The sequence below is a fragment of the Silurus aristotelis genome (assembly GCF_946808225.1).
Source record: "Silurus aristotelis genome assembly, chromosome: 2".
NCBI lineage: Eukaryota > Metazoa > Chordata > Actinopteri > Siluriformes > Siluridae > Silurus > Silurus aristotelis.
In genome coordinates, this window is record NC_139575.1 from 25,345,621 (window position 1) to 25,365,279 (window position 19,659).

The 19,659-nt window shown below is 38.1% G+C and overlaps 1 protein-coding gene across 3 annotated transcripts in view; it reads right to left on the bottom strand.

The window, feature by feature from the left end:
- cacna2d2a (calcium channel, voltage-dependent, alpha 2/delta subunit 2a) overlaps positions 1-19,659 on the bottom strand; it is a 224,953-nt gene that overhangs the window by 60,060 nt on the left and 145,234 nt on the right. For all 3 annotated transcript variants that reach the window (XM_083529148.1, XM_083529147.1, XM_083529149.1), the window contains 2 exons: positions 14,702-14,840; positions 254-385 (listed from right to left, as the gene is read on the bottom strand). In XM_083529148.1, the coding sequence (XP_083385274.1) occupies positions 254-385; positions 14,702-14,840 (271 nt within the window). The remainder of the gene's footprint in view (positions 1-253; positions 386-14,701; positions 14,841-19,659) is intronic.

A 19,659-nucleotide genomic window follows, 5' to 3' on the forward strand; every position in this document is an offset into this window, starting at 1 on the left:
GTAACAAGGATTTCCGAGAATTAAAGATTAAGGAGAAACATATTCAAACAACATAATGATTGACTAATCCTTTCACAAAACAACATGAGAGGATTACTTCTTCTCCAATTCCGGCTGCCAGACACAATTATTCAGCAGCACTGGGATCTATACAGAGTGTTAAAATATTGCTTGGCTTGTTGTGTAGATAAACATGCCAGTATGAAGTAACTTTTACTTTGGCTCTGACACAAAGCCTCTATTAAGGACTCACCTGGGTAGTATCTAGTAACACCGGTGGCACTTCCAAACACCTGCCAGCGCAGTGACGGGTCCTCTCTGCTGTTATCTATAAAAACCCGCTCCAGTGCCTGTGTCCAGTTCAGCTCATTCAGAATAGTGGGAGCTAAGCAGGAGAGACAGAAAACAAGAACTTGTTATTATTTCATGCCGTTACAGTACAAAAAACAACAAAATTTTAGAAATACGCTTAAAGTGAAGAGCAACATAATAATAAAATAATCAAATAAAATAATACAAATTTAGAACAATTTTGTTAAAAAAACCTGAACTTGTTCAAGAGTTTAATTGTCTGTCTTATTGTATTATGATTTGCTTTAGTTGGAATATATATGTGCTCTATTTATCTTTTTGAGGAAAGAAGTGTAAAGAATTGACCTAATTATGTTTAGAAATCAAATTTAGAAGTTTTTTTTATCCATCCATCCATCCATCCATCCATCCATCCATCCATCCATCCATACATACATACATACATCCATACATACATACATATGTTCTCTGCCAAATCATGACACTGCAGTCAATGGCAAACTGCATGAATCTACACTCTGGCATAGAATACAATCAGCCCAGCTCAAATTCTTTAACCGTCTGTGGTGCTCCTGGGTTGGGATAAATCAAATAAATCAAATAAATCTAGTAAGCAATTTCGCTTTAAATAATTTTAACGCAAACAAAAGTAAAACATACATCATAATAGTTTAGCCACCTTACAATCCTTATTATAAGCAATAACTAGAATGTTCAGAGATAAAAAAAAAAAGAAATAAATCTGGATCAATAGCATCTCAATCAGTTATTATCACTGAATTAAAGTAGTTTATTCAGTAGGTTAGAGCTGGAAAACGAATTAAAAAAAAAATCCCTGACAAGCCATTTCACCTCTATTAACCTTCTCCTCCAGCCCAACTCCAAATCATATAAAAAAAAAAGGCAGATAGTTTTGATAATGGAGAAAACCAGACACTTGGTATTGCAAAAAGCAGGAGAAAGGCAGAATTCCCAAGGTATCCATGGAACAGCAGTTTAATGTCAGATGTGACCTTGAGCAAGGTGGTACATGAGCCTGTGACAGATTTGAGAACAACCCTCAGAAGGGGTTATGCCTTATTGTCTCGTGATCATAAGTTGGAATCCTGGGGATGCTGAGAGTCTGGGAGAGCAATATTGGCTGTACTATCAGGGGGAAAGTGTAGAATATTCTCTCACCTCTACCAATCACAGCCACACTAACTGATCACAAGCATCAGGCATGCCTTAATGGAAGCACATGATTGCCCTCTCTTGTTGGTAGCAGGCTTCGTGACAGACGAAAACTAACTGGAGAGTTGGTACTGGCCATGACTAAAGTAGAGAGAAAATGTGTGCTATATGCAGTAAACAAAATGCTTGAACTTTCTTGAATAATGTAGGCAAAGTATCCATAATCCCAGAGGACTGTTCAAATAAAATAGGCTGCTTTCACACTGATCACCACATTAAACAAATAAATACATTACTTAAATCTTCAGGATCTGCTTTATTCTCGAAAAAACAACTGTAGTGGATCTGGAGTCAGTGCAGTGGCTGAGTTGCATTATTGGACAATTCCTTGCATGTCTTATTAGGAGGGGCTCTTTTACAATTGTATAATTTCCTCTGGCGTCAACTTTTCAAGCTATCTGCCTGTTCACTTCTCCAAGTCTTTTTGCAGCGTTCTACTTTCTGTTGTCTATCTTCTGCTTCTGCTGTCTCTCCTCTTCTTATCCATTCTGTGCCTGAATGTCTCACTGTGTTAAGCTTCTTCCCAGCTACGGCCGCATCTCTGTCTGATCTGGAGAACTTCATTCTCCTGTAGCAACGAGTACAGCAATTGATGAGTGACCTACATGGCACACACAAACATGTCTGTGTTTCTATTCCACTCTAATCTCTCTTTCCCTCACTCTGTGTACATGATTGTGCAGAACACTGCAGACAAACTTGGAAAATTGAACAGACAGATAGTGTGGAAAGTATAAGTTATAGAATTGTAGAAGCATGCTTTTTAACATGGCATGCACTGAATCTTTCTTTGATGGTGTCTCACACACATACACACACACACACACACACACACACACAGCAGTGACTGCAATCAGGTTAGTAATGAGAATCTGATTAAGGGGGAGAGAGAAGAGGGGAAGGAAGGACGTCAGCAAAGTGGGTGCTTCTCAGTTCTTCCCTGATTTAATTGTTAAGGCACTAAGGGTTAGATAACACCAAACCCTGAAGTTAATCAAAGAACTGTGACCTGCCCTCTTACCCAACACCTGACTTTTTTAGACATTAAACACAATATTATGTATTTCCTGTGTAGTTTTTAGTTAGGCCTTAGATGAGCTGTCTAAAGAAATATAGAGAACGCATTAAAACACATAAGGTTAGAGTGAGTATACAGTATAATGCACTTGGTAGGTAGGTATGTAGTGTGTTATAAGATGATATTACCCTGTGTCATATCCCAGGATGTTCCAAAAACATGAATGAAAAACCTTACATAAAAAAAAACTTATGAACAGGACTGGGCATTGAACTTCTTGCGAAGGAAAGCAACACCATGCTGGTTTATGTGATACAAATGCAATACTGCTAATGCTGTATACTACTGTGCTAATGAGAGTATAAAATTCGAGGCAAAAAGAAAAACTGCATCACCAATAATGTGTTTTAGGACTCATGCTGAAACAACATACAGTAGATAAATAAACAGATGGACGGACGGACAGGCTGATGGACAGACAGACAGACAGACAGACAGACAGACAGACAGACAGACAGACAGACAGACAGACAGACAGACAGACAGACAGACAGATAGATAGATAGATAGATAGATAGATAGATAGATAGATAGATAGATAGCACAATTGTGCAAACTGACAAATGCAGATTAATATATAAATATATGTACAGCGTGTAGTGTATACAGAATATGTGTACAGAAGGTATACTGTAAATTTGCAATATGTAATATGTAGGTTATACATGGTGCATATACAGATGATATATAGATATGTAGATAATCTAAGAAATAATAAGTAATAATCCAGAAATTATATAAAATGTACAGAGTGGATGAGAACTGCTTAATGAAGTGGATTATAATCTAAGGATTGAGGAGCAAGGTTTATTCTCAGGTGATTATAAATTCCTGCTTTATAAATATGAATTACTGAGGTCAACAGAGCTCGCTACCTACTGTCGGTGAGTGAAAAAATAAAACATTGTGGGGCATTTCAACATGTTACACAGTCTCTTTATTCTTTCTTTCTCTCTCGCCCTGTATCTCCTCCTCTGTGTGTGTGTCTTTGAGTCAAGGAGACAATGACAGACACCACAGAGTTGTGTTTGTCCTAAACACGTGGGTATGCAGAAACAATACCTCCTCTACTGTCAGTAGACACACACACAGACACACAAATGCAGGGCTCTGGCAGGTCATCTGCTCAGAAATATGAGGGTTGGGTAGATAAGGAAAGAGGGGCCAAACTGCTCTGATTTATTCGTTGAGGACGCGCCACGACTTTCACCAGACAGATGATAAAAAGAAATGAACCCTTGCCTGAAGAATGGACCTCAGGCTCATCCTTTAGACACAAGGAGAGAAAGTGTGTGTGTGTGTGTGTGTGAGAGAGAGAGAGAGAGAGAGAGAGAGAGAGAGAGAGAGAGAGAGAGAGAGAGAGAGACAGCAGGACCTGTGATAGCTTTAAAAGCTAATTCATCAGACACACTCCCTTTGATGCATTTAGGAGCGCCGCTTGTGCTAAACGTTTAGGCCATTATGGAACAGGGCTTGTCGCACAGTGGAACAGGTTATATGGGCGATTTATGGGCCAGAAAGCACCGGCAGTGGTTCTACTCTGCTCTTATTACTCACTGAAGGACAGCATGGCTGCTCTCCAGGGGTCTGATGAGGAGCAGCGTCGTACATCGATGGATGCTTTGTGGAGAGCACAAACTCAAATGCACTGTTCATTACTTACCAATGGACAGGGCACTGACCCAGGGTCAATTCAATTCATTTGAGATTAATTTTGTAAAACTGTGGCCAAAATCTATGATATATAATATCACAAAAAATAATCTTCAAATACTTGCTACACTTGATGACACAGAGATCATACAATGCTGGATGCTGTTATGGCCAGATGAAAGAGAACTCAATAATATAATCAATAAAGAAAATTCACCTGTGGTCACACATTGAGAGTAAAAAAAAAACAAAAAAAAAAAAACACTCTAAGGTACATTGGCTTTATCTCCATGTTAAGGCACATCTCTGACACATTTACGTTAGCCAGACACGTATTATACACAGAACTGTGTAATGTAGAGAGGGGGTGATGATCTGTCATAACAGCCTGTTCAGTTCAGATGATGGAGGATGTGTTATTATCTAGACGTGCAGCAGACGCTTGGAAGTGCAACAGTGCTACTCTTTTTTAATAAACGCTGCTTAATAAGTCACATTAAGTGAGAGCAATAATACTAATCCGAGAACATATTACGCACAAACACGCATGTGAACTTTATGGAATATGTAAAAAAGTTTGTGGACACCTGAACACAAAATTTGTGTCTTTTCTGAATATCCCATTTCACATTTAGTCCTCATTTGCATAATAACCTCCACTTCACTGAAAATTTGTTCCACTAGTTTGTTTGTGGAGATTTGAGGCCATTCAGCCACAAAGGTGTTTGTAAAGTCAGGTATTGATGCAGGGCGAGAAGGCCTGGGGTGCAGTCAACGTTCTAATTCATCCCAAAGGTTTTCAGTAGGGTTGAGCTCTATAGCAGGCCATTTGAGATCTTCCACTCCACTCCATCTACATGAACCTGGCTTTGTGCACAGGGACATTCTCATGCTGAAACAAGTTTAAGTCTCCTAGTTCTCCTTGTAGAAAATTGAATGCTACCATATCGAAAGACATCCCATACAATTATGTGTCTCTAGCTTTGTATTAACAGTTTGGGGAAGAACCACATATTGGTGGAATACCAGGTGTCCAGATACTTTTGTCCACCTGGTGTATCAGCATGAAACAATCCTGATGAGGTTTAAACCCACATGCCAAAGTTATTAACGGTTGTGTTACATATTAAGATAAAAGTGCACATCATCACAGGGTCATGTGGGACATAACAGTTGTAGAAGCGAGGGATTTTTACTCTTTTAACAGATCGAGGTGTAAAGTTACAGGACAACGTTAAAGAACAACATTGTTTGAGCAACTTCAGCAAATGCTTTAGAATTTATGGGTCATAATGTTCAGCAACAAACAGAAACAAACAAACAGCGCCGATTGCTGAATTCCGCGCAGAAGCAGATGGCGGAATTAAAGAAGCCGAGGGGAATTAAAGATGCCGAATTTGGAGATGCTTTCTCTAGCCATAAGTCTGACTCTAATTTTTTGCAAATTTGTTTAACAATAATACCCTTAAATACCTTTAAACATTAGGGAAACTACAAACAAAAGTCTATATTAGATATTTTACCTTACTGTAACCCAGTTTGGATTTATTTCCAGTCTGTCAAACTCCTGAAGTTTGCTGATGATACCACCCTCATCGGCCTCATCTCTGATGGGGACGAGTCAGGCTACAGGAATGAGATGAAGAGTTTGGTGTCATGGTGCAGCATCAACACCCTGGAGCTCAACTCTCTCAAGACAGTGGAGATGATAGTGGATTTCAGGAAGGACCCAGCCCCCCTCTGTCCGGACATCTGTCGAGTCATTCCAATTCCATTACCCAGGAGCGCAAGTGGGACCAGAACATCAGCTCCCTCACCAAAAAGGCTCAAGCAGTGTATGTATTTTCTGCAGCAGCTGAAGAAGTTTCTCCTCCCTGCATTCCTTTAGGACCAGGACCTCATATCACAAGAACAGTTTCTTCCCCACTGCAGTCAGCATGCTGAACAGTGCCCCACTTACCCCCACTTTCTCCCTTCTAAATTGCACTACTTTTCATGCAAACTCACACTTCCTGTATACAATATTTATTTCATTCTAGAGTGTGTATACAGTACTTCATGTCTGTATATATATATATATATATATACAGTGGGGAAAATAAGTATTTGAACACCCTGCTATTTTGCAAGTTCTCCCACTTAGAAATCATGAAGGGGGCTGAAATTGTCATCGTAGGTGCATGTCCACTGTGAGAGACATAATCTAAAAAAAAAAATTCAGAAATCACAATGTATGATTTTTTAACTATTTATTTGTATGATACAGCTGCAAATAAGTATTTGAACACCTGAGAAAGTCAATGTTAATATTTGGTACAGTAGCCTTTGTTTGCAATTACAGAGGTCAAACGTTTCCTGTAGTTTTTCACCAGGTTTGCACACACTGCAGGAGGGATTTTGGCCCACTCCTCCACACAGATCTTCTCTAGATCAGTCAAGTTTCTGGCCTGTCGCTGAGAAACACGGAGTTTGAGCACCCTCCAAAGATTCTCTATTGGGTTTAGGTCTGGAGACTGGCTAGGCCATGCCAGAACCTTGATATGCTTCTTACAGAGCCACTCCTTGGTTATCCTGGCTGTGTGCTTCGGGTCATTGTCATGTTGGAAGACCCAGCCTTGACCCATCTTCAATGCTCTAACTGAGGGAAGGAGGTTGTTCCCCAAAATCTCGCAATACATGGCCCCGGTCATCCTCTCCTTAATACAGTGCAGTCGCCCTGTCCCATGTGCAGAAAAACACCCCCAAAGCATGATGCTACCACCCCCATGCTTCACAGTAGGGATGGTGTTCTTGGGATGGTACTCATCATTCTTCTTCCTCCAAACACGTTTAGTGGAATTATGACCCTAAAGTTCTATTTTGGTCTCATCTGACCACATGACTTTCTCCCATGACTCCTCTGGATCATCCAAATGGTCACTGGCAAACTTAAGACGTGCCTGGACATGTGCTGGTTTAAGCAGGGGAACCTTCCGTGCCATGCATGATTTCAAACCATGACGTCTTAGTGTATTACCAACAGTAACCTTGGAAACGGTGGTCCTAGCACTTTTCAGGTCATTGACCAGCTCCTCCCGTGTAGTTCTGGGCTGATTTCTCACCTTCCTTAGGATCATTGAGACCCCACGAGGTGAGATCTTGCATGGAGCCCCAGTCCGAGGGAGACTGACAGTCATGTTTAGCTTCTTCCATTTTCCAATGATTGCTCCAACAGTGGACCTTTTTTCACCAAGCTGCTTGGCAATTTCCCCGTAGCCCTTTCCAGCCTTGTGGAGGTGTATAATTTTATCTCTAGTGTCTTTGGACAGCTCCTTGGTCTTGGCCATGTTAGTAGTTGGATTCTTACTGATTGTATGTGGTGGACAGGTGTCTTTATGCAGCTAACGACCTCAAACAGGTGCATCTAATTTAGGATAATAAATGTAGTGGAGGTGGACATTTAAACAGGTCTTTGAGGGTCAGAATTCTAGCTGATAGGCAGGTGTTCAAATACTTATTTGCAGCTGTATCATACAAATAAATAGTTTCAAAATCATATATTGTGATTTCTGGATTTTTTTTTTTAGATTATGTCTCTCACAGTGGACATGCACCTACGATGACAATTTCAGACCCCTCCATGATTTCTAAGTGAGAGAACTTGCAAAATAGGAGGGTGTTCAAATACTTATTTTTCTCACTGTATATATATATATATATATGTTTGGACAGTCACTTTACCTTTTACATTCTAAATTGCACTCAACTAATGCAAAGCTACTTTCTATATGCTGTATATTTAATTTACTCTAATTTATTTAAAAACTGTGTACACATCTGCGTATATGTTTGCACCTGATACCAAGACACATTCATAGTATTGTAAAGTGCTCTTTGCTGAACCCTGTGCTGCTCCTGGAAATAAATCTTATTTTTATTCTGATTCTGATTAGCAACACTGACAGATAAATGGATAAATGGATAGAAAGACCAAAGATAGTGATGAAAATTTGTGAATTAGTGCAATATCTGTGTATTTGAACAAGGTGGAAGTGTTGGAGAAATACAATTCCCAAACACACAACCTTGCTGTGGACTGTGGTTGCGCTGATCATTTCATATAATTCACACAAACATTCGATATCACATTAACAAGCATCACAAATCTTAAACACACTATGCATACATAGCTAGCCAGAAACTGAGGTCCTGATCATTAGTGCACAACTAACAGCTTTTTATGACAAACAGGCCGATTGCTATTCAAGGATTTTTAATATTTCATCTTGCTGTGACCCATCTAAAATGATATAAAAACATCTAATATAACCTTTATATTAAATCTGGAAAAGTAAAGCATGTACACACTGAATATACACTGTATTATAGAAAATTCACAAACTATGCAGATAAGAACTTCATCAGCTTACTGTCACATAGTGTTGGAGACATGAGTGCAACCTGTTCAAAACAACGTGCGTCATGTGATCCGGCTGTATTCTGATGGTGCTGATGGGAATTGGAAACGAATTCATCCACTCTTAAATGAACTGGAGTCAAATAAATTGTGTGCTAAAATGTGCAGGAGGAATAGAAGAAAGGTGAGGGAGAAGTTTCTAATGATAAAGTTGAAAATAAAACAAAGGAGAAGAAGAAACAGAAGTAAAAACCTAAAGCCCAGACAACACCAGAACTGCAAAAAATAACAGGCAGTGGCAAGAGGAGGCGCAGAAGAAGAAGCAAAAGACCACAGAAGAGATCAAGAACAAGTTGTGAATGCAGAAAAGAAGAATAAAACATAGAAAAAAAGCATAAAGAAAAGGAAAGATTTTTTATTTTAATTAAAAGAAATGGCACAATAAGCCGTAAACAATTGTAATAGAATTTGTGAGCTTGGCGGTGAGTGGAGGAGGGCGTTTTTAATTAGCGTGGGCGCGAGCGATAGTGCTACTTCAGTGGCTTTGGGGCGGAACTGAGACAAAGCAAAAGAATTGGGAGGATGAGGGATTAAAAGCAAACTCTCCATCCTCCTTCACTAGAAAAAAACATATGTGAAACCCCACTGCTCATTCTCTTCCTTCCGTCTGTTTCTAGTCTGACATCAGAGTCAAAAGAAAATCTAGTTTGCGTTCCTTAGACAGACATATATTTGTGAGGCATCACATTACCTACACTGGTAGCAGCTTTACAACATAATGACTGACTCACAAAGCAAGATACAAATAGTTTTTTTTTTTTTACATTTTATTTTTGTAAATGATCTATAGCTTGTATCCTCTCATTAAACCTTTACTTGCTTTTAAACCTATGAATTTTCCAAGTCTCTCTCTCTCTCTCTCTCTCTCTCTCTCTCTCTCTCTCTCTCTCTCTCTCTCTCACACACACACACACACACACACACAGACTCGTCAATTCTTTTTTTTTACTTTAAAAGTACCGTAAGAGCAGCTCCTGCCCCCCAAACAGTACACAAAATAAATTTCTTGTGTTTTTCCATGCTCAGAAGAAGAAAATAAGAAAAAAAGTAAAATCCTCGAGAAGGTGGATAATCCCTTTACTCAACCAAGCAAAAGCAACCTTCCTCAACTTTCATCCACATGCATGTAGCTGTACCATTTTCCTTTAATATTCACAATTTCCACCATTTAGCCACAAGCCAAACCACAATTCCAAACTCTCACAACAGAGCTTTTAAGATTTACAGAGAGGATTTGAATAATAAAAAAAAAAGCTGAATGATGAGTGTTCAGGTTTTACATTAGCATATTTGTTACAGCGAGGTTTTGTTTCTGTCAGTGTGAACACTGACTAAGTTTGCTAAGTTGATTTCATGTCAAAGTGTGCAAAATTAAACAAAAAAATTAAATAACATCATGATTAATAAATGTAATGAAATAAAAAAAGAGTTAGTTAGTAATGTGTTTTTAAAAATCACAAAAAGCACTGCTTTACCCCGGGCTCATAACTTCCTAGTAAGAATATGCATGCACTATGCTTATGGGACGCTTTTACCTGTGGCGTACTATGCTATCACAAAAGAAAAGAAGAAAGAAACAAACCAAAAAATAAATGCTTTAGGAAAAACACTTACTCTCTGACTGACTAAAACATCTAAAGATATTCTGTTCACCTAAAACTACTAAAACAACTTGGTATTGACTTTTTTTTAAGTGTACTATATGTACTGTAACCTAGCTCAACATTCAAAGCAAGTGGAAAGTTTATATTCATTGCTAGCAAAAAAAATGACAAAAAAAACCCTTATTACACAGATTTTGAAGGATTTTTGTGTTCCACTTCATATCAACTCTATCAATTTAAGCCAACAAACCTGTTTTGCTAAATCCCAAACTAAATAAGCAAAAAACTGTTTAAAAGTCATATATGCATATATTCAGTGCAGCGATGCATTCAAGGAAATCATATGATTGCTTGGGAAAACATTAATGCCCTGATTTACTAAAAGTTCAGATTTGCATGTGCAAGTATGCAGGTGATTAGTGTGTGTAGGACAGATTTAAGAGAAAACCTGCATGGATGGCATCATAGGTCAAGAAAAATTGTAAATAATTTATTTGCTTGATACATTTTTTTTTTTTTTTTACGTAAAAAATAAACACATTATTAAATAATAATAAAAAGTTTTCTTACCTATGAGCAAATACAAATGAAGTACAATGCACATCAGATATATACTGAGCCATGCATAAGAAAAACCCTCTTTTTTATAATCCATAGTAAGTATTAACTAGGTTGTTTGGAGAAGGTACACCATATGGACAAAAGTATCGTGCCACCTGACTCCAGCCTGTTACAAAACTGGGGAAGAGCCACGCAATTAATTGTATAGGTTGGCTTTGGATGCAGTAGAATGAACTTTTTCTCTTTCCTTTAACAAATGCCCCTGTGGGTGAATGAGTACAAATCTCCACAAACACACTTTAAAATCTAGAGGAACATCTTCCCAGAAGCATGGAGTTTATGTTAATAGCGACTGAAGAATAATGGAAAAATAGAATGTTCAAAAACCCAAACAAATATGATCAGGTGTCTGCAAACACTAACCCTAACCTTAACCCTTAAACATATAGTGTATTCATAAAGCGTAGGTAAAACATAAAATCTTTTGATGCTTACTATCAAATATAGCTGAAGATATGTAAAGGCTCCTCCGACTCTTTTCGCCCCGATATTGCGCTCACCTCTCATCCTTTCTGACTTCTTCTTTGCTGCCACTCAGAAATAAGCGGTTATAATTAGACTAAAAAACTGTTTGGCTGTTTGACCTGCGCTAATTAGAAAGTTTGCAGACTTTGGCAGCCGGAATCAGTGGCAGCATAATGAGTCATAAAACGGTTCATTATGGCCGAGTCGAGGAACGTTCTCAATCTCAATCTCAATAAATGGCCGCAGAGCACTGGCAGGCCAGTCTTAACGGGACGTGAGCGCCGATCGGCCCATTTCGCCCTGCAAAATAGAACAGTCACACTTTTTTACTCCAGGCTATTAATATTATAGACGCAGCTCCACATCTCTCTCTCTCTCTCTCTCCCTCTCTCTCTCTCTCTCTCTCTCTCTCTCTCTCTCTCTCTCTCAGTCCTCTTTCTTCTATCTCTTGATACGCATGGATAAACTCCTGAATGGTTCCAGGGGATCATGGCAAGTGATAAAGCTGTAGAAAAAAGTATTTTGCACAAAAAAAAAAAAAAAGTCACAATTCCTTGATTTTGTTTTTGCAATAAACACATTTGCGAAGTCATCTTTGTGCCAATTTTCTATTTTCACGGCTGTTTTAAGAACTCCTGTTACGGACTGTAAAACACAGTGATGGAGTAATGCCGCCTGTTAACGTGTTCCTTAGTGCAGCATTGTGTTGCCCCCGGTGACCTGCATTACAACATGACACGGGTCTCTCAGAGACACTTAATAGGTTATACTGGCATTAAGTGGTAAGAAAGTGCTACTTATCGAGCTGCTTATGCTGACCTCAAGATGACAACAGCAGTAAAAAGCTCTCTGGCTTCGCCACTTAGCAGTCTTATACGCTGCTTTGCACCTCCTACAGAATAACTGGCTTTGTTTCTACTCATCATATCATCCAGTCGTCCGATTTTATACATATATTATGTTATACTATTGTTAACCCACCTGGTGGTGTGACTTTACAAAGATTACTGAAATTACTTGTAATAAGACAACTACACGAATAATTTCATAATCACTATATAGTGAATCTCTATATAGATTTGTGCCATGAGCTTCCTAAATAAACTTAATATTGAATAAAAAAAAGAAACATCTTTTGATGCTTCACCCCATTATAGTCCCACAAAACAAACCTAGAGTACCGTATTTACTTCAGAACCAGCCATTTAAAAAAAAATACTGACCTACACAAATGTGACATTCTTTACACCCTTCATAAACAGAGGGCTTAAAAAGGTCTTGACCTCCCTGTTTTCCTGCTCATTAGTAATCCTCTTTCCTCACACAAACTCTATTTTTCTCTAGTACTAATGTTTCTTTTTTCACCTCTTCAACCTACGTTGGCTGAGCTATAATTCCCATGAGTCTCAACCTCCTTGTCTGATTGTGGTGGCAGCATCCTTACTCGCAGGTACCGATTGATTAGCTGTTCTCTTCGCCTGCAGCCTGAATGATTATAACGATTTGAAGCCCTGGTAAGGTTACACACTATACGACTCAGGATGCTGAATCGAACATTTTTATCTGTTCTAAATGTACCTCAAATAAATTCTTTTCAAGTTTTTATTACTCTAATCAACATGGCCATGGACAAATATAGATGCTTAATGCAAATGTATGATTATTATTAGTGAACTCAACATAGAGCATGAAGACAAAATATTCTTGTAAATGTTTTAAAGTAATTATGGTGTTTTAAATTAAATAAATCTTCAGGACACCAAACAGAATTTTTGTTTTCACACGGACGGTTTTAATCGCAGGATGTGTGCATGCTGGTGCTTGATTTGAGACTTGCATCTGTAAAACAAATGTTTAGTGATGAAAAATTAGTAAAGTAAGGACGTCCTGAATAATGTGTGTTGCGTTAAAGGTTCTAATATCAACTCTTTTTTATTCATTAATTCATTCATTCATTCATGCATTTTATTTTATTTTTTTTAAATGTTCAAACAGAAATGTGGGCTGCGTTACTTTTGCCGGTAAAATGAATTTGCCCTAACGCATTAATTGTGACAGCTGGTTTGTATATATAGCTCTGTTTTTTAAGCCTGTGTGTGGCAGCATGTGCGTGCATGAGCACTGAGCTGCCACAAAGTGCAACCATGAACAGCACATGTTGTTCCTGAGCGTTCCATTTTTTTAACCATTTTAACATGCTCTATTTCTGCCTGCAAATACCAAAAACAAAACATACTGCCTGGGCACAAGTCACACAACGCTGCTAATACTTCCAGTGGAAGACATAACCCTATGGCAGAAGTTTTTACAGCAGTGGATATTAACGCTAACATTCGTGGTGTGCCCTTATGCTAGTTGCTATCTATTTAGTGGTCAGTATATAAACTCAAAAACGAAACAACTGCCATGAATCTTGTAATGTTGTATTTATTTTTTATCAATATTCTTTTTTTGAGAATCGATACTATATCGCCAAACAAAATATCACAACACTGTGTATCGATTTTCGTAGGGCCGTTACACCTACAATTTATGTCCAGCTGTTTGGTGTCAGTGTCACTCCAATCAGTAAGCTCTCATGATTAAACTGCTGAATGTGGAGGACATACAGTAGATCTTCATGTCTGTAAGTTTGCTTACTTATTCCCATTATGTAATCAGCCTTTTAAAATATGTTTATTCTTTATTTTGATCATTATACTATTTACATATACTGTATACAAATTTCTGAATCGAAAATCACTGTCCAGGGCATTGTCATGGCAAGTTTTAAGGCTTTTTGCATTTAATATCAACCCATCACTCATGCAGGCTGAAGGTTAAAACAGAAAAAACCTAACCCTGATATATGTACTGATTTTTAGTACACAGATAGAGATGGCCTTTTTTTTTCCCCCTGGGTGTAGCAAGTTGTCTTTTCCGACAATCCCTAATATCATTTCTTATCATCGAATGAAAAGATAAAATAAAGCTGCAATTCAACTGGGACTGTCAGAAAGAAAATCCAGCACAAAGTCCAGATTGAATCAGATCAGAGGATATTTTTGGACTGTGGCTCTTGTCAGTTTAAAATGGAATGGCAAGTAATGTAACAATATTTGGATGACATCAAGGGTAATAGGTATTACAAAAGTTTTTGCACATATGTGTTTGTGTGTGTGTGTGTGTGTGTGTGTGTGTGTGTGTGTGTGTGTGTGTGTGTGTGTGTGTGTGTGTGTGTGTGTGTGTGTGTGTGTGTCTGTGTCTGTGTGTCAGAGTAAAGGTGATTCCAGTACTCACAGCCCTTGTAGATGTCAGTTGGGATCTGTACGGCAGTGTAGGAGTAGTTAACTTTGTTTTTGAAATTGGGGTCGTCCACAAACTCCAGTGAAATGGACTTCAAGTTATCCGAAGGGCTTCCTTCAGTATTGTCTTCAGACTGAAACACACACAGACCAAAACACACAAACATCAATAACGACTAATGCTCTGATAACACCTAGAATCAAATGTGTCTTGCTTTTGTATGGCCTCTCTTCAGAGCCTCTCTTTAGAGTCTCTCTTCTTTTCAAACCCGTAACACCATGTAACGGGACGTATCAAAGTGGGCGATAACCGCCCGAAATCAATTAGTGTGTGAAATGGCTATCGCTTTCACTCTGAACTCCAGGATGCCATTATCCCAGTCAATAACAAACCGCAAAAAATCTGTGCAACAACAAAGACTCTGCTCCATTCCTTTAAGCTGCCACACATACCATTAATTAGCATTTTAATTTATTTTCAGTCTCAAATCTGCATCGCCGGCTTCTAAAGTAACTTCAATAACACAGAATGTCGAGGCAGCACAAAACTGACCAAATAATTGGATTTCAATAGCAAGTCATTTAACGAATGCCCTCAGTGGACTGCATTATAAGCAACCCAACCCTCATGTTCTTCAGTTTATACCCAAAACCTGAAGAGGGATAGTACTTAGACCTATCTAATTAATCAGGAATCACATCATTAATGTACAATATGTCTCTCTGTAATCAAGTCAAGTCAAGTCAAGTCAAGTTTATTTGTATAGCGCTTTTCACAACAGACATTGTCTCAAAGCAGCTTTACAGAAAACAACAGTGAAGGTGAATGGTGTGCGTTTGTCCCTGATGAGCAGCCGTGGCAACAGTGGCAAGGAAAAACTCCCTTAGATGATATGAGGAAGAAACCTTGAGAGGAACCAGACTCAAAGGGGAACCCATCCTCATATGGGTGACATCAAGAGTTTGGTCATAAATCTTTCAACAATACAGAACAATTTGTGATCATCATAGAATCACTATTTAACTGTGATTTGATTCTTTCTGTATACTGACATATTTCCTTTGAAACAGAAAGTTATTTTATGTCATGTTGAGGTGCTTGACTAAAATACTTCATTCCCCTGTTAAATGTACTGTTAGGTACTCTTACTGACAGAAAAACCTTGATAGTGTATAAAGAGAAAACATTCCTCAGTCTGAGGGACTGATATACTATACCAATTATCAACTAAGAGACAGTCAGAAAAGGACATTATGTACCCAGCAAACACTCTGCAAAAATAGAGCATTTTGTTTCAAGATTTGCTACATTTTTCTTTAATTTCAGGTATATTATTTTGTCATATTACAAAGGATAATAAGGTTATAAAGTAATAAGATAACATACAAACACCACTCCAGGTTCTACCGAACCAGGCTTGCTTGCATTGTTTCAAAACACTGACTGATGCATCAGCACTTTACTCAATTTTGTAATTTTTAATTAACATTCAATTATTAAGTTAGATTAGATTTGAAACGTGACTTTTGATGTTTTATGAAGTTTTCTACATCTATAGAACTACTGTATACATATTTTATTCCAAATATCTAACCGAGCTCATGCATTCAAAATGAGCATAGTTGTTAACTATACATTAGAAAAGAGAGTGGAGTTTCCACAGAATTCGAATAACCAATATTTCCAGATTAATTGATCATTTTTCACAGTTGACATTTTTTTAAGAAAGAAAGCTGCACTTTTTGTTTCAGTGAAACTCCTAGTACTGTAATGTTCAATAGCTAAGCATACACATGGAGAAATATAAAACAACACAAGGCTGCTGTTATGTAGTATAAAATCTATTTTTGATGGCAAATCACAGTGGGGTTTTATTGTAGACTGTTGTTTTATGTTCTTCTGTTCCTTTGTATAACATCTGTATAAGCACATATAACCTGAAAATAGGACTGTGTTCCTGGCACCATGATTACATATACACTACAGTGTTAAAAGTATATGGACACCTGACTATCACGCTTACTATGTGTTTAGAAATCATGGCCATTTATATGGATTCATTGTTATAATAAACTCTAAACTTCAGGGAAGGCTTTTCCACTATATTTTAACAAATGGTTGTGGGGATTTGAGCTCACTCAGCCACAAGCACATTACTGAGGTCAAGCACTGATGTCAGATGAGGAGGGCTTGTTAACAGTCAGTGTTCCGGTTCATCTCCAAGGTTTTAAAAGGGGTTATGGCCAGGGCTCTGTGCTGGACGCTTGAGGTTTTTCACATCAGTCTTTACAATCCATGTTGTAGTATAGCTCATTATGTGCACAGGTGCATTGTCATGCTGGAATATGTTTTAGTCTGTTTGTTCCAAGGAAAGGAAATCAAATTTTCTCATATGAGTGACAAGAAAATGGTTGAACGAGCAGTGGACTGTCTTTTCATGCCTCTCCCCTCTTTTTTTTGGTGTGTAAGTGTTTATTATGCATCAAAGGAAGTTAGAACGTATTAAATTCTGAATAGGTCAGGATGCGGCACATAAACTGTATAGGAGGAATAAAAGGTTTTGGGAGTAATGTGATATTTCGCACTCATTCTTGATAGACTAAAACGCATCTGTATTCATATATTTCCCCTGCTTTTTATACATTCCCCTGATGGTTTATACATTCAGCCATTTCTCCTTAGTTTTCAGATAAACAAAAAGAACCTGGCATACATGCAAACACAGACACGCACACGCACACGCACACACACACACACACACACACACACACACACACACACACACACACACACACACACACACACACACCCTATTTCTGTTTCAATACATCTAACACATACATTAGTGTATGAATTGTGAATCAATATGGTTTGCTTATAAATAGTATGAATTATTAGACGCTTTATATCTTCCCTTGAAAGACTGTAAGGGAAATGTGGAGAACACGGAGCTTCATATCCACATAATTAATCGGCGAAACTGTTCTGGTAAATAAATGACGCGCTAACCCTAATCCCTCTTTTCGCAAGTGTATCCACTCATTCGCACTCTAAGGCAGAGAGAATTGCCCCACGCAGTGATAGAGAGGCACAAGTTAATTGCATTTGACATGATAAAAACTGTTTTTTTTTCCCCCAAAATCAAATTCAAACCTCCTGCCCAGTACGAGAATTGATTTATGGCCTGTCTTTAATTGTCTATTAAAATGCAATTACAAGCTGCTGTTCAGATGAACAGAGAGACGGATCCTTTGATACCTCCTTGAATGTCAATGTGATAAACACACACACACACACACACACTAACACACACACACACACACACACACACACACACACACACACACACACACACACACTCACACACACACACACACAGCAAAAACAGAGAATTGCACACAATTGCTGAGAAAAAGGAAAAAATAAAAATAAAATTATATATATATATATATATATATATATATATATATATATATATATATATATATATATATATATATATATATATATATATAATTTTGCAATTCCAAATAAATATGATTGTGAGCAAGAGATGCCAGGGTTTCACCTGCACTTAGCAGTTACTCAGACAGAACGTCTGCGCTTTACTGTTTCAGCAGGCTGAATCCCCTTAGCTGCACTATCAACTCGGCCTTTTCTGCTCGCTCAGCTGTAAATCCTACCAATCAATATCACTGAGCCACATTAAAACTGCCTCAATCTTCAGCGCCTCGCTCCAGTCTGAAGTAAAAGGCTTGCCGCTGTCTATCACACAGACTTTTACACTAATTCAAACACAAACGTTCTCTGAGTCACTTTTAACTGAATATGCCGTTATAACCAATTTGTTGCATTGAATACCAACTAAAAATTGATGCAACATTTTCCATGTAGCACAACATTCGTCTCTTGCCACATAGTTTGACCACAATTTGCAGCTAATTTCCAAAACAATGAGGCTGATTGGCTTTAGAAATGTCCTCTATTCTTGAGAAGACCGAGTAAGTGTCCTTTATTTGTTTATTTTTCAGCCTGACTGTCATCCCATCGAGAGCATTCCTCCCCCACCACCCCAAACCACCCCTTATAGTTGAGCCCAATCATAATTACCCAAAGCAGCTTCTAATTAGGAGCTAAAAATCCACACAGGAAAGACTGATTGGTTCATTTTCTCCAGCCATACACCACCTGTTTTGCTCGATTCATTACCCAATTTGTTAATTTTATCTCCTCGTATTCCAGGTTTAATTAAAGGTTGCAAGGGCCAAGAATGACATTTTGAAGACTCTTTCAGTCCCGTCTTTGTCTTTCAAGGCTGTACCTTAATCACAAGCATCACTTATGCATGCCCCTCAGGCCCACCAAAAGGTGCATCCATAGGGACGGAGAATTCAGAATGCAACTTTGCTGCATATTTTGTATTCTTATTCTCTCAACAGGTTCGTTATTAGTATTAAGAGTAATAAAACAGATATGTACAACTTGAAACTGTTCCCACACTATATGACAAAAGTGTGTATAGACTGCTCATCAAAATGTCTGGGTATGCCTTTGTTATGTTTGTGTTTCATTGATCCCAAACAAACCTCAAAGCTGTACAAAATATATTTGAAGGAGGAGACAGTTTTGTCTATAATGACTGACTTGTTTAGATCTATGAGAAGACTTGGATCTAAAGTTAAAAAAAAAAAAGAGAAAGAGAGAGAGAGAGAGAGAGAGAGAGAGAGAGAGAGAGAGAGAGAGAGGGAAAGAGAGAGAAAGAGAGGTGTGCAAACCTCTATCTAAAAAGTATGGAAACTTGAACACTTGGGCCCCTAACACCATTACCAAAACACCTGTTGAGGGAATAACTTTTGGAAGAATAAAGTTTAGCCCTCTAGTGCAGATCTGCTATAAATGGGGTGAATGTATTAAGCTATGTGTAGCGAATAATTTCATTATGCTGCTACATT